At 30.7% G+C, this 15,372-nt stretch overlaps 2 protein-coding genes across 2 annotated transcripts; one reads left to right on the top strand and one right to left on the bottom strand.

Moving 5' to 3' along the window:
* The first annotated feature begins 12,748 nt into the window (after positions 1-12,748).
* On the top strand, positions 12,749-14,013 carry LOC17874567 (40S ribosomal protein S27-2). Its single transcript, XM_006279377.2, has 4 exons — positions 12,749-12,858; positions 13,119-13,220; positions 13,584-13,612; positions 13,716-14,013. The coding sequence occupies exons 1-4, from the start codon at positions 12,856-12,858 to the stop codon at positions 13,840-13,842; spliced, it is 261 nt and encodes an 86-aa protein (XP_006279439.2). The 5' UTR covers positions 12,749-12,855; the 3' UTR covers positions 13,843-14,013.
* Positions 14,014-14,237: 224 nt separating this feature from the next.
* LOC111829513 (uncharacterized protein At4g04775-like) lies at positions 14,238-15,121 on the bottom strand. The gene is made up of 2 exons (XM_023778699.1): positions 14,590-15,121; positions 14,238-14,502 (listed from the first exon to the last, which is right to left on the bottom strand). The coding sequence occupies exons 1-2, from the start codon at positions 14,767-14,769 to the stop codon at positions 14,242-14,244; spliced, it is 441 nt and encodes a 146-aa protein (XP_023634467.1). The 5' UTR covers positions 14,770-15,121; the 3' UTR covers positions 14,238-14,241.
* Positions 15,122-15,372: the final 251 nt, after the last annotated feature.

Raw genomic sequence — 15,372 nt, 5'->3', positions numbered from 1 at the left:
ACATATATATATATATATATATATATATATATATATCAATTCCCACATTGTTTTAGATTATAACAACGACTTTTTTTAACATCCAGAAAAAGTTGTGAGGATTACTGAACATGTTCTTTCAAATATCACTAATACGCTCTTAACAACTTCAAGAAGACAACTATCTCTACATTGCTCTATAACTCCTGAATCAAAGAAAGGTATATATAGAGTCCATACTTGCACACTCATAACAATACTTTGCAATCGTCAAGTATGCTAATACTATATGCATTACAAACTTATATATACTGATAAATAAACTAACCTGTGCAGATCATGATCCATCTGATTACTCAAAATTTGTAACGCCTAAGCTTCTTGCCAAGTATAATTTGAAGCGTTAGTTTATTTTACTCTCATTAGATGATGCTAAGTATTTATATAGACAGTTTTGCATTACACATCTCCACCTCCAAGCAGCAGTATTCATTCTCTATTTGTAATACAAAACATTAGCAAGCTAAGAACAACAAAGCCTTCACAACATCAGAGTCAAATGTATGAATCGCCCCCTGCAAGAAATGGAACAAATGGTTATGAGAACACCATAATAAAAATTTGAATATGTACTTTACTACCATACATTATGATACACTATACATTAGCCTTATATTGTGAATGGTATCTATCCGCAGATACACAAACCACGGGAAATGCATCATGTTTAACACAACTTAAACATGCATCTTTTAAAGAATAAATATGTGATCTTCCATCTTTGAATTTATATTCACAATTCGCTGAGAAGAGCATAGACAAAGATGTTGAAGGTACTCCATATACTTAAACAAGAGAGAGAGAGACAAAGATAAGATATATCTATTACTAATATTTTGTAACATAGAAATGAAGGAGGGGATCAAAATAAAAACACTTCCAACTCGGACAGTGACGAAATGGATGATCATTTCTTTGAAATAGATAATGATGATATTGAATTCAACCAAACATATGATAATAGCAGCAACGACGATGATGGAGGAACAGATTAAGACAATGAAAACACTCTTGTTGCTCATATAAGATAAGGTGGAAATGAAGTTCATGTTACAACTTGAATTGGAGAAAGTGATAATCAGCCTCAAACAGTCAAAGGTGTTGGGAAAAGGAGGGTTTCATTACCAAAAAAACTAGGCAAAAAGGATACAAAACCATAGGAAAGCCAAGCAATAATCTAAAGCAGGTGTCATAAACTATTCCAACATCTTCATACATGCATAATATGTATATTGTAGTTCACGTTTCTAACGATCTTTAAACCCGTTAACCATTTATCTAGATCATGGTGATCCAACATATTCATGTAAATTTTGTGGTGCGTTGATGTGGTATGATAAGCAGATAAACAAGAGAAGGAATCCGAAGAATCCAATTTTTACACTTTGTTGGGGACAAGGAACTGTCAAAATCCCGTTACTTAAAGAATCAACGGAACTGATAAAGAAATTGATGTCGGGTAATGATGCTCTTAGTATAAATTACCGATAGCACCAAAGGATTTATTACATGGTATTTGCCATGACGTCCTTGGTGGTAAAGTCGATTGTTCTGTCCCCAGGGTACTGGTCCTAATATGTTTCGGTTGCAAGGGGGAAATTATCATTTGATTGGCACTTTACAGCCAGATGAAGGTGATTATGCAAAGTATTCACATCTCTGAGTTTGCTTGATAGTAGAGGTCTGAAATATTCAGGTGGAGACGGAGTTCTAAAATTCTTTCAAGGTTCTGATGTCATCCTGAAGGGTGTTATATGTGGTACTTTGTACGTCTTACAAGGCTACACAGATACAAGTTCAGTGGATTTTGCATCTGCAGAAATTCACAAGGAGGATATCCCTAAGTTATGGCATATGAGACTTGGTCATATGAATGAGAGGGGGATGCAAATTTTATCAAAGGAAGATCTTCTTTGTGGCCATGAGGTCAAGAGCCTTGAGTTTTGTGATCATTGTTTTTGTAGGAAGCTTCACCGTCATAAGTTCACTACAGCTATTCATATAACCAAAGGCACGTTAGATTATATCCACTCTAATTGTTGGGGTCCAGCTCGTGTTGAATCTTTAGGAGGTCACATATATTTTGTTTCAATGATTGATGACTACTCTAGGAAGACTTGGGTGATCATGCTACAAAACAAAAGTGAAGGTTTTAAGAGCTTTAAAGAGTGGAAAACGTTGGGGACAGACAATGGTCTGGAGTTTTGTTTATCAGAGTTCATTCAGTTGTGTAAGGATGAACTCGAGATCATATAGTAAGACATACACCGCAACAGAATGGTAGCTGAACGGATAAATTATACATTGTTGGAGAGAGCGAGGTGTCTGCTTTCTAATGCTGGTATGGAGAAGAGGTTTTGGGTTGAAGCTGTAAGTACGGCATGTTACTTGATCAATCGTCGACCAAACACGGGTATCAAGTGCAAGACACCTACAAAGATGTGGTCAGGTAAAGCTGCTGATTATTCTAATCGTAAGGTTTTTGGCTGTACAGCTTATTATCATGTCAGTGAAGGTAAACTAGAGCCAAGAGCAAGGAAAGGAGTATTGATGGGTTAACTACAAATCATAAACCCTAATTTAAGAATTCTTATTTTTAATGGAATTTTTAATTTCATATTGTCATATTAGATTCCTAATTTTAATCTATTTCCAATCTACTAAATATCCTAAATTTTGAAAATATCAAAATATTAAAAATTAGGCGTGAAAATTAATTTGGAAATAGATGTATTTCCATACCAATTTAGATTTCTAAATATTTTAGGTAGATATTTAAATCACAGCTAAATAGGTATAACATGTTAAAGACATTAAAAAATCTATTGTTTTAATTTTAGTAACAATATCTTTGGAACTTAGTTATCAAACTAAATTATTTCAGTAAAAGATTGAGTAACAAAATGTATTTAAAGAAAACAAGTATTATTAATATTTTAACTACAAAAGTTTAAAATATTACAAATATTTAAACTCTATGAAAAGTTTTAAGTGTTATTAATATTCTAACTCTACAACAAGTTTAAACTAAGGTATTATTGACCTTGCCAAAAATTTAAACATGATTTTATTTTTCGGCCATAAGTTGTTATACAAAATAATTATGGAAACAATTACTACACTTTTTTTATAGAAATAACATCTATACACGGCTTAAATCCAAAAATATGATATGAAGGGTTGTAAAACGGGACGGGTTTGAGTCGATATTACTTAAAATTAAAATATTACTAATCTCTACTTCAATATGGATAAAATCTTCATTTTGCTATTTTTGTTTAACAACACCAATATATGACATGTATAATCAAACTGATTTAATAAAAATTAGTAAAATAGACTCCAACAAAATATGTAAATTCTAAAAAATGTGAATTAAAAGTAAATGTTTGCTCCGCGGTGTACCGCGAGTAAACTCCTAGTCTTAGATTACTCACGATTATAATTTTTTCTTATAGGTAACCTTAGTTGGGAGACTTAAGGGGAAGCACTGACGTTAAGCATCGGTGTAGAGTTTGTTGCCTCTGTAAAAATGATATGATGTTATTAACTCGATTTGGGCCTTATGCTTTGGGATCCAATCCAATGTACAGTTTTCAATGTTTTATGAATAAAGATGGTATTTTCTAAAATTCCTTGTGTTCTAATCGATATTAGTCTTGTCCGGACAAACACAACTCACGATCCTGGTACGGCTTGAAAAAGTCTTAGGCCGTGTTCGAGAGAAACGATACCCGCTGATGGCCTGACTAAGGTACTGAATTCGTTTTAGGAACCTCGGTCCGATCGTCTACGGACATCGCAAATAACGATTCTGATTTGTCCTTAGTCTAGGACGGTTCGAGGGTGTTACACATATTTTACGTGTAAGAGTTAGCATTTTGACCTAGTTTATTCTACTTGTGTACTTTTTTCTTGTTTCTCTAGTTTTCAATTTCTTTTTTGACAATTTTCCCTTCACGAAACAAAAACAGAATGGTTATTTATGAATAAAAGAAATTGAATTAATTTAGGTTTAGTTACATTTTGTTAAATATGAACCTTTAGATTGTAAAGTTATATTTGAGATCTGATGGTTCACAACCTTTAGTATACTAACCATTAGATGAAGAGAGATCTACTGGGTAAAAATAGGCACAAAAAACCGAGCAATAAAGTATAATGAAGGTTTTTGTTGATAAAATTATTTAGAGGTTATTAAAAATCGTTCACCATTTTATATATGTACAATATGTTATAATTACTTTATCTTCATTTTAAGATCCATATTACTATTTTTATATGTATATTTATATCAATTACTATCCATTATTTATTGTACATGTGTTCGTTGGTAAATGGATACCTTGTGGATGACAACAAATAGATTAAAAAAAAAATATTAGATGTTTGTCGATGACATGTATTTGGAGAAAGTTTGGTAGATTATAAGTAATGAATAAATAAGTAATAATTTATTCGAAAGTTTGTAGTTTGGAAAGTTAGTCATGTATATTATCTGTACTATTAAAAGGGAAGCATTTTGTATAAAGTGAGCATAGTATATACAATTAGAAGGATAACTAAAAAACAAAAAATCTATATTTATGGAAATAATATTGATTTGGTTAGCATAAAAATAGACAGTTAAATTCGAAATTAAACATATATAAACATATTTAATCTAAATAATATTATTTTGTGATATTTTCAAAAACAATAATTTATGTTTACAAAATATAATAAAAACTATCATATATTTTAGAAAAAGAAGGTGATATTTAAGGAAAACTAAAAAGAAAAAAATTTATGTAAGATTAGGAAATAAGCGACTAATCAAATTCTATATAGCATAAAATGTGAGAAATATACAACATAAATAATAAATATCATCAAATTTTTCAAAATTAAATAATCTTAGAAACTTATTACATTTTATATAAACCCAAATTTGTAATCAAACACCCTTAAAAACATATCTATCCGATATTGTTTTTAAAATTTCGGATCTTTAAATTGTCAAAATCTTATGTTTGGATCTTCCCAACTAATTTCCTGCAAAAAAAATCAATATCAAGAAAAATCTATTAAAAAAAACAAAATCTCTATTGATTAGCACATACTATATAACAGCTCAATCAATAAAATACTAACCATATTGAGATCTTTTAAATATTTAGCAATACAAAACTTCAAAATCTGAATCTTAATAGATACGATTTCAAATGTACTAACCATATTTTGAATTGTTTAAATATAAATTAATTAAACATGTTTACTTATCAAATGTGCACACAATATTAATTACTATCACCTAAAATATAGATATTTATAATTCAAAAAATAATGTAATTATAGGAACAAAACAAATTACGAATGCAATTAAAGAACACCGTTAAAGGTAGTCCATAATTGTAATTATTTTCACCTCAAAATAATATATGGTTTCACACTTATAAGCAAAAAAATTAGTAGTAATATTTTAACTATAAAAAATTCACTAATTTGGTAAGAGTCAACTTTGGGACGTTTAAGTCTCTACGTTAGGACAATTATTTTATAATTTGTAAGTATATTATTTTGATAGCATGTAAATTTGGTTATTTATAAACAAATCTAATCTTATTGGAAATAATGGGTACGAGACGGGAGCGTGTAATTCGAAAAAATAAAATATTATCCAAACTGTTTTTCATAAAAAAACATGATGAGAAATAAAAGTAACGAGAGGAGATAATAAAATCAAGAAACTAAATTCAATTTCAATTTTCAAATATCAAATAACATGTATGATACATGAACATGAAATTTGAATTGTTAAATTTAGTTTTAACTTTTCTATTTTATTTCCAACTAGGTTTGGACCCGCACGTACGTGCGGAATTGATTTCAAAAACAAAATTTGTTATTAAATTTTGAATATATATTATGTATGTACGGGATTATGTTTGTAAATGTAACTTTTAGGAATGTTATTAACATTTATAATCTAAATCAGTACCAATTCAATATTTGATTTAAAAAAAAATTAGGTTAAACAAAAAAACGATACGATTTGGTTTTACTAAAGACAGTTATACCTTAAAAAAAAAAGTAAAGATCTATAGTTTCAATTTTGGGACATAAATCGTGTCTCATGCGTCTTAATATGTCATATTTTACCATCCTATAAACATTTTAATTATTTACCCATTTGAGACTGTATATTTTAGTCAAACATATAAGAAAATATGTCAACGATTTAGACTTACACATAAATATAGGGTTGTATTTGTAGATATATTGCTATAGCATTTATAATATAAACTAATATTGGTTTGCTTTCATGAAGTTTGTATCTTTAGATATATTCATGCATGTTCCACACTAAAAATATTCTTAACCCAATATAGATTAAAATATTTTGACCCGCAAAAAATAAATTTTCTGTAATCCACATTAGTACGTTACATGGAAACTCTTTTCGAAGTGCGTTTCCCGTTTCCGAAACGTTTCAGAAATAGAAACTCTCGGAAACTCAGAAACTACCCATGGAAACACGATTCCTAAAAATTTCCATTAGGAAACTCGATGGAAACTCTCGTTTCCGTTTTGGAAACTTTCGTTTCCGTTTTTAGATTAAAAAAATATACAATATACGATATATATTGTGATTAAAAAAAAAGATTGTATCTATCTCTATTCTCTAATAAAAAAAGATGTATAATTTATATAAATATAAATTATGGTCCTAATCATATGTGGGATGTTGGAGGTGATCAACTTGATTCACTAAATGAGTTTAATCTTGGGAGACTTGAGTCTGAAGATCTTTCTCTAGACGAACATGATTTAAAGGCTGTTTTATTTGATAAAAATGATAAAGGCGATGCTGGTCCAAACATTTGAATTTGAGCGTTTTAGTATTATCTTTTAGAGTTTTGTTTAACTATTTAGTATTTATGTTTTCAAAAATTCATTTTTTTTTAATATGGATTTTATATTTAGAATTTTAGTATATATATATAATTATATATACATACGTTTCCAAAACGTTTCCATTCCTTAATTTTCAAAAATTGTCGTTTCCCGATTCCGAAACGTTTCGTTTCCGCGTATGCGTTTCCGTTTCCATGTAACCTAGGACTAAATAGTATGTCTCCATATGTTCTTCTTAAACTCATGTTACCCAAAAATTTTTTCCCATATTCTATCATGAATAGTTTAGATAATATTTTTTATGTTTCAAATAATACGTACCTATTATTTCATGTTCCGATATTTGAAATAAAATTGAAAGGTGTAGAGCATATGCATTGAGTTATAACAATAAACAAGAATAAGGATAGTTAAGGTAATTTAAAAAAAAATCCATAATAGTTGTATCCAAACAAATTAAATAGAAAAAATGAAATAAAATTTAATCATAAACCTATAACCATACATAATTAATGACAGATTTTGAAAGGGAAAAATATGTTTTAAAATAAATTAAAAATCAAAACTAATAACTGACTAATATTTTTGGAAATCATAATAAATTTGTTAGCATAAAATGTGGCATACTAAATTCGAAATATTGTATTTATAAACATATTTTATATTTTCCTAATATATTTTACCTAATTTAAACTAATATATTTCAAAATATTATAATAATTTAATTTTTCAAACGTTTAAAATAAAATGATATTTATCTATCTATACTATAAAACATAAAAAAAAACAATCAAAACTAATAACTGACTAATATTTTTGGAAATCATAATAGATTTGTTACCACAAAATGTGGCATATTGAATTCGAAATAGTGTATTTGTAAATATATTTTAGATTTTCCTAATATATTTTACCTAATTTAAACTAATATATTTCAAAATATTTTAATATTTTACTTTTTGAAATGTTTAAAATAAAATGATATTTATCTATCTATCTATAATTCTATAATATTAAAAATGAAGCATTTTGAATAAAGTAAGCATATAGTATACACAATTGAAATAATTTCATAATGTAATTTGGATACAATAAACATATTTAAAGAACATTTTATGTTGACAAAAAAAAAAAAGAACATTTTATTTAATGGGTTGGATATTTATGTTTTTAAACGTTTTAGTTTTGTTACCATAAAATGTGGCGTATTATTTAATGTAATGTGACATATTATTTAATGTAATTTCAAAATATAATATAGAACAGTTACTAAACTGCATTATTTAATGTGGCATATTATTTGGTGTATTATTTAATGTAATATAGAACAGTTACTAAACTAGATTTGTTACCATAAAATGTGGCATATTATTTAATGTAATTTCAAAATGGGTCGGATCATAAAAATTATATAATATGCTTACTTAACAACATTTTGAAACAGATTATATAGTTTGGATACCAATAATTTCAATTTTAAAGCTATTTCTGATAATTATATATTTTTCCGGGTCAACGTCAGTTTTTCTGGCTATTTAAAGGCTTTCAAATAATAAAAAAGCAATATATATATATATATATATTGTTTATATATATAATATTGATTTGGTTAGCATAAAAATAGACAGTTAAATTCGAAATTAAACATAAATATTTGAAATCGTATCTATTAACATAAAGTAATTTTGTTTGTTCCTATAATTACATTATTTTTTGAATTATAAATATCTATATTTTAGGTGATAGTAATTAGTATTGTGTGCACATTTGATAAGTAAACATGTTTAATTAATTTATATTTAAACAATTCAAAATATGGTTAGTATTTGAAATCGTATCTATTAAGATTCAGATTTTGAAGTTTTGTATTGCTAAATATTTAAAAGATCTCAAATATGGTTAGTATTTTATTGATTGAGCTGTTATATAGTATGTGCTAATCAATAGAGATTTTGTTTTTTTTAATAGATTTTTCTTGATATTGATTTTTTTTGCAGGAAATTAGTTGGGAAGATCCAAACATAAGATTTTGACAATTTAAAGATCCGAAATTTTAAAAACAATATCGGATAGATATGTTTTTAAGGGTGTTTGATTACAAATTTGGGTTTATATAAAATGTAATAAGTTTCTAAGATTATTTAATTTTGAAAAATTTGATGATACTATTATTTATGTTGTATATTTCTTCACATTTTATGCTATATAGAATTTGATTTGTCGCTTATTTCCTAATCTAACATAATTTTTTTTCTTTTTATTTTTCCTTAAATATCACCTTCTTTTTCTAAAATATATGATAGTTTTTATTATATTTTTTAAACATAAATTATTGTTTTTGAAATATCACAAAATAATATTATTTAGATTAAATATGTTTATATATGTTTAATTTCGAATTTAACTGTCTATTTTTATGCTAACCAAATCAATATTATTTCCATAAATATAGATTTTTTGTTTTTTAGTTATCCTTCTAATTGTATATACTATGCTCACTTTATACAAAATGCTTCCCTTTTAATAGTATAGATATCGGAACATGAAATAAACAGGCACGGGTAATTTGAAACATAAAAAATAACATCTAAACTATTAATGATAGAATATGGGACGAAAATTTGGGGTAACGTGAATTTAAGAAGAACATATGGAGACATACTATCTACTAATGTGGATTATAGGAAATGTATTTTTACGGGTCAAAATATTTTAATCTGTATTAACTTAAAAATATTTTTAGTCTGGAGCATGCATAGCGGACGTGTTTGATCCCGCTGACAAATATATTTAGTTCATCCGGGACCAAATGTTTTTGTTTAATTATTATTATTATGTTTGTTCACACTCAATCTGCATCCGCTATCATGTCGATCAGACATAATAAAACTTCATGAAAACAAACCAATATTAGTTTATGTTATAAAAGCTATAGCGAATAAATATATCTACAAATAAAACCTTATATTTATGTGTAAGTCTAAATCGTTGACCTATTTTCTTATATGTTTGACTAAAATATACAATCTCAAATGGGTAAATTATTAAAATGGTTATGGGATGGAAAAACATGACATATTAGGACGCACGGGATAAGGTTTATGTCCCGAAATTGACAAACCACATTTCTTTTACTATTTGTTTTAAGGTACAATTGTCTTTAATAAAACCAAATCATATCGTTCTTTTTGTTTAACCTAATTTAAAAACAAATCAAATATTGAATTGGTATGAGTTTAGATTATAAATGTTAATAACATTCCTAAAAGTTACGTTGACAAACATAATCTTGTACGCACATAATATATTTCAAAATTTAATAACAAAATTTGTTTTTGAAATCAATCCCGCACGTACGTGCGGGTCCAAATCTAGTAACTATTAAACAAACAATTATTCAAGATCAATGGTGAGCTGTATTAACAATTTTTTACATGTTCAAAACAGTCATATATATTATATGATATCCACAAAGATTTGAAGAAATCGTATGTGGATATAAAATTTTACTCACCATTATCAATACTAAAAATTATGTGTCTTCTTTAACGTCCTACTCAAGTTTCTTACACAACATGAAGTTCTTTGCTCTTAACGATTCATCAACTTCCTATGGATTTAAAATCCTAAATTCTAATTCCTAAACCGTAAAGCCAAAATCCCAATTCTAAACTCAAATCCTAAGGCCTAACCCCTAAATCTAGCTCTAAACATTAAACGCTAAACATAAATCTTGAATCGCAACTTAAACCCTAACCTTAAACTTTAAACCCAAAAAACTAACCCGAACCCTAAACTCTAAATCCCAAACACTAAAATTTAACCATAACCCTAAACCCTAAATCCTAAACTATCACCATTTGGATGCATATGATCAAGACGTCTAAGTGAACCATTTGTGGTTTGGTCGTAAATAACTATCAAACAAACAATCGTGTAAGATCAATAGTGAACTTTTTGACAAGTTGTTTACATATGATATCCATGAAGATTTAATCAAATGGACATTTTTTACGTATATAAAATTCCTCAGGAAAAAAAAAACTAAGAATTAAAGCTACATACATTACAGATTAAGAAACTACAAAAATACACAATGGATGCACTAAATAGTCTATATATAGAAGAAAAAAGCAAATTACTAGTTAGCGATCTCAAAAATTATAATTCATCAACTTCCTATGGGTTGAAAAAGAATATAAAATCCTTTTTACAAAAAATCTCTCCATTTGTAAATGATCTACTACTCTCTCTCTCTTTCTATAGATTATGATTGTTGCGTATTTGACTGTAGTATGTGAACTACGAAGGCTACTTCAACGTGTAAGATCTGAAAAACAATATGTTCATTTATTGAAGGTTTACAAAAATAAAGAAACATAACTTATAATGGTTTTGTATTTTTATTTTTTTTGTATCGCAGCAGAACTGTTTTCAGTTACTCAAAGACTTAGGTAGTATGTGATGCTAGAACGTTTTATGCCAATCTACAGAAAGAAAGTGAGGTTTTCAGGGATCAGATGGTCTTTTGGTCCAGCTACAAAACACGTGTAATTAAGAGTTACGTTGCTGAGCTCCAAGTACTGAGCCTTTGAGCGGCCTAAAAATAAAACTCTCCCTCCTCTCACCACAAAACCCTAGCCGCCAACAGATCTGAGGGGGAAGCTCTTTCTCCAGTCATGACTGGTGTATGCGTAGTTTCTCCTTCTCCCTTTTCTTCTTGTGTTTTTCAGAGCTTCATCTTTGGCTGTTTCTAGAAAAAATTGAGTTACAGTGATGGGCTAGATTCTTTCTCCGACAGCGGCGGTGTGGTATCTTCTTCATCGATGTAGCGGTCGCTCCGGTAAGACGGAGGAGAGATCTGTTGCGCATAACCCTGGTTGAAGACGCTAGCGGTTGTAACGGAGTCTTTCCATGGCTCAACCGTCCATCTGGTCGTTACTGTTACGACGGAAGTCGATGGAGTAGTGGTGGGTTTCGCTGTGATGTCTCGGTGGTTTACGGTCGATCTTTGCGATCCTTATGGCCTTGCGGGTTCCGGTAAAGGAGTGTCTGTCTGAGCCGTCAACCTCTGGATCCGCCGTAGTGGTTTCTACCGTACCGGTTTGAAAGGGTTTTTGTTCAGAGGTTTACGAGGGTTCCGGTGTTGGTTAGAGGGGTTAGATTCCCGGTTGTCAGATTGCTAGGCGTGGGATCTGACATTTCGGAACCGGTTGTCGAGGAGTTGAGCATACTGGGAGGATTGTAGCAGGTCTGGTGGTTCGATGGAGTGGATTCAACGGCAGGATCCGGTTTCTCTTGTCCGAGTTGTCCACGCCCTCGTCTGCCGCAACGTCGTGGTCCTTGAAACCGCCGGATTTTATGCCCTGACTTCCTGCCTCCGGTTATACAGCAAGATCCGATCCTCTGGTCTAGTTCCGGTGACTTTTCCGTTTTCCTCTTTTGGGTACTGTTTTTTCGTTTTTTCTGTAAGGATAAGCCCGACCTGTTAAGGGCCCAACCCATTAAGGGGTTTTTTTAATAGTTAAAAAAAAAAAAGTGAGGTTTTCAGTAAGATGCACTTTCAAGAAGTTTATTAACTAATTTGTGAATCAAATATGATCCTAAAATATTTTACTATAAGTTACTTTTTTTTTTGTCAACAACATCAATACATTATTTTATTAATTTTCTATTACGTACGAAAATGATGGCTTTTTTATTTATTTATTTATATTAATGAAAAAAATATTAAAAAAAAGAAAAGAAAAGAAAAAGAGAACGTAACTCTCTAGAGTAAGAAGGTTTGGAAAAGGTTAAAGATATCGTGTTTACATATAAAGGATAAAGTAGCAAGTTAGGAACCCTAGCGATCTATCTCGCCTATTGTGTTGCCGTTGCTGCTATCTCTCGCCGTCGTCTCTTGAGATTCTTGCGAAGATGGTTAGTTCTCTCGCTCTTGATTCTCGCCATTACATGCCTTGATTTAATGTTGTTGATGAACTTATATGAATCCTTTTTGTGAAAAATTTCGGAGTCACAAAAGAGTTAATGCTTCTCTCCATTTTTGTGTAAATTTCTCGTTTGATCTCTTCTTCTATAACGTAAGGTTGAATCGGTGTGTACGAATGCGGAATTAGCTGACTAGAAGTGTCGTTTTCTCATTTTGATTGATTTGCTGGGAATCTTTTGATGTGGAACAGGTTCTTCAGAACGATATCGATCTGCTTAACCCACCAGCTGAGCTTGAGAAGAGGAAGCACAAGCTCAAGCGTCTTGTTCAGTCTCCAAACTCCTTTTTCATGGTAACCATACTTTGATACCTTTCTCATTCTTTTGATACCAAATCTCTATGATTAGAATTTTGAGGTTTTCATTTTTGTTTCTGAGGCTCTCTAGTGTGACAACTTTTTGAGATTAAATAACCAAATCTCTCTGTTAAAATTTGTAGTTTGGTGTTTTAGGCTTTTGCTGCTCTGTGATTGTTGTTGTTAAATATTTGCCTATGTGCTTGTTGTCTTTCAAATCCTTTTGCTGCTTTAGAATCCCTCTTTTTTTGTATTGTCTATTTCAATTTCAATCCGATTCTCGTTTACATGTCTGAAGTTTCTCTACTCTCAATGGTTTCTGATTGATATATGTTTCTTCTGTTGTTTACCTTAATGTAGGATGTGAAGTGCCAAGGCTGCTTCAACATGTAAGCTCCCGAAACAGTTTCTTGTTTTCAGTCTTTTTCCCTTTTACATTACATAAATAATGAAAAACACAAAGCTTATTTGTTCTGTTTTTCGGTATTGCAGCACCACCGTTTTCAGTCACTCGCAGACAGTTGTGGTATGCGGAAACTGCCAGACAATCCTGTGCCAGCCTACCGGAGGAAAGGCGAGGCTCACCGAAGGATGCTCTTTCAGGAGAAAGGGAGATTGAGTGAAGCAATCATCAAATAAAAACAAAGGCTGCTTTCTTTTTTTCTTTCTTTTTGGTTGTTATGAATGCTTGTTGGTGTTTGGAGTTATCTAGTTACTCTTGATATCTGGATTTATAAAAAGTTTTGGATTTTATGTTAATTGTTTGAAGAATTAAATCGTGTTGGAGCCTCGTAGGATTGAATATAGCACGCTTTGAGCTCTCAAAGCCGTTGTTTTCACAAGTAAATAATGTGAGAAAAGCTTACATTAATTGTTTGAAGTTACTTAGTTCCATTGTCTCTTTGGCCTTTGCTGTACGGTACTGAATCATAGCATCTCAAGATATGAAAATAGCTTACGGTAATTGTTTGAAGTTACATACTAGTTTTTAAAGAAAGAAACTAAAAACACGATCATCTCATCCAACTAGCTTAACTATGCCAATCATGATCATACAACCTAAGACAATCCCAATTAGCATCTTATTCATCCTTGCTTGCATTAGTGATTTCACATCTTCAACCTTCTCACATAACTCTTTCTCAACTTCCATAACCATCTTTTTCTCAAGCTCCACCATCACATTCTTCTCAAGCATACCAATCTGCTGCTTCATCTTCTCAACCTCATCCAAGAGTGCCTCATCCACCCACTTGAAGACATGATTATCATTCTCAAGCTATTTCAAAAATTAGAAGCGTAATGAGAACCAAAATTAGCATATCAAGCAACCCAATCCAAAAGCAAGGAAAAGAACTCGCATTACCTTCTTCGCATAGGCATATCCACAACGAACATATCTTCGACAAGGATTTGCATCCGAGTGAGAGTTTTTGGCCACAATATCTTCTCCACACCAACATCTCTTGGGCACGCCAAACACATAAGTCCTTCCTCTACCTCGCACATGAGATGAAGAATTCGAAGCTCCTGAGACATTACTCATGATTCTCAGAGTTCAATTTGGGGATTTTCGATTTTGGAGATTTCGATTTTTAGGGTTCTTGAGTTTCAAAATTGGGGATTTTAGAACGTTAAACGACTATCTGTTATAATCTGGATAGCTGGATTCGGGTCGGGCATGATTTTTAATCGGGTTTTAAATTGGTTTCAAACCGTGTTTCTATGGTTATCTATCGGGTTTGGTTCGAAAACCATGTAAACCCACGCGATTGGGGAAATAGAGATAGAACTTTTGATTCGGGTGGAACTAGCAATAGAACTATCAATTCGGGGAGACTAAAGACGAGAGTGAAGTTTTGTGTTGTTCTGATACGATGTGATAGTTCTCGGGGGGAAATAGGACGTCGATCCCATGCTACCAACGCCCTTTCAGACCAGAACCTTAATCATGCGCTTAAGACCAACTGCCATATTTACATTTTGTTCAAACCGTCAACTTATACGTTCTTAACCGATTAACTTTTTCGGACCATTTCTCCTTAAACCCTCGACAACTAGGCCCGGAAGCTCTTCCTTCTATTCACTACCACAGTCACAACATAGATCTAAACCCTGAATTTTAACATTTCCATGTCCGGAGAAGTCG

This window comes from Capsella rubella, unplaced genomic scaffold (assembly GCF_000375325.1).
Source record: "Capsella rubella cultivar Monte Gargano unplaced genomic scaffold, Caprub1_0 scaffold_11, whole genome shotgun sequence".
Taxonomy (NCBI): domain Eukaryota; kingdom Viridiplantae; phylum Streptophyta; class Magnoliopsida; order Brassicales; family Brassicaceae; genus Capsella; species Capsella rubella.
Note: the sequence above shows the minus strand (reverse complement) of the source record. Positions and strands in the feature narration are given on the sequence as shown.

Excerpts from the sequence above, each read along its gene's own strand:
- LOC17874567 (XM_006279377.2), top strand. Across the intron at positions 13,221-13,583 it reads CTCCAAACTCCTTTTTCATG|GATGTGAAGTGCCAAGGCTG; the intron begins GTAACCATACTT and ends ACCTTAATGTAG. Across the intron at positions 13,613-13,715 it reads TGCCAAGGCTGCTTCAACAT|CACCACCGTTTTCAGTCACT; the intron begins GTAAGCTCCCGA and ends TCGGTATTGCAG.
- LOC111829513 (XM_023778699.1), bottom strand. The coding sequence starts at position 14,769 with ATGAGTAATGTCTCAGGAGCTTCGAATTCTTCATCTCATGTGCGAGGT. Across the intron at positions 14,503-14,589 it reads GATATGCCTATGCGAAGAAG|CTTGAGAATGATAATCATGT; the intron begins GTAATGCGAGTT and ends TTTTTGAAATAG.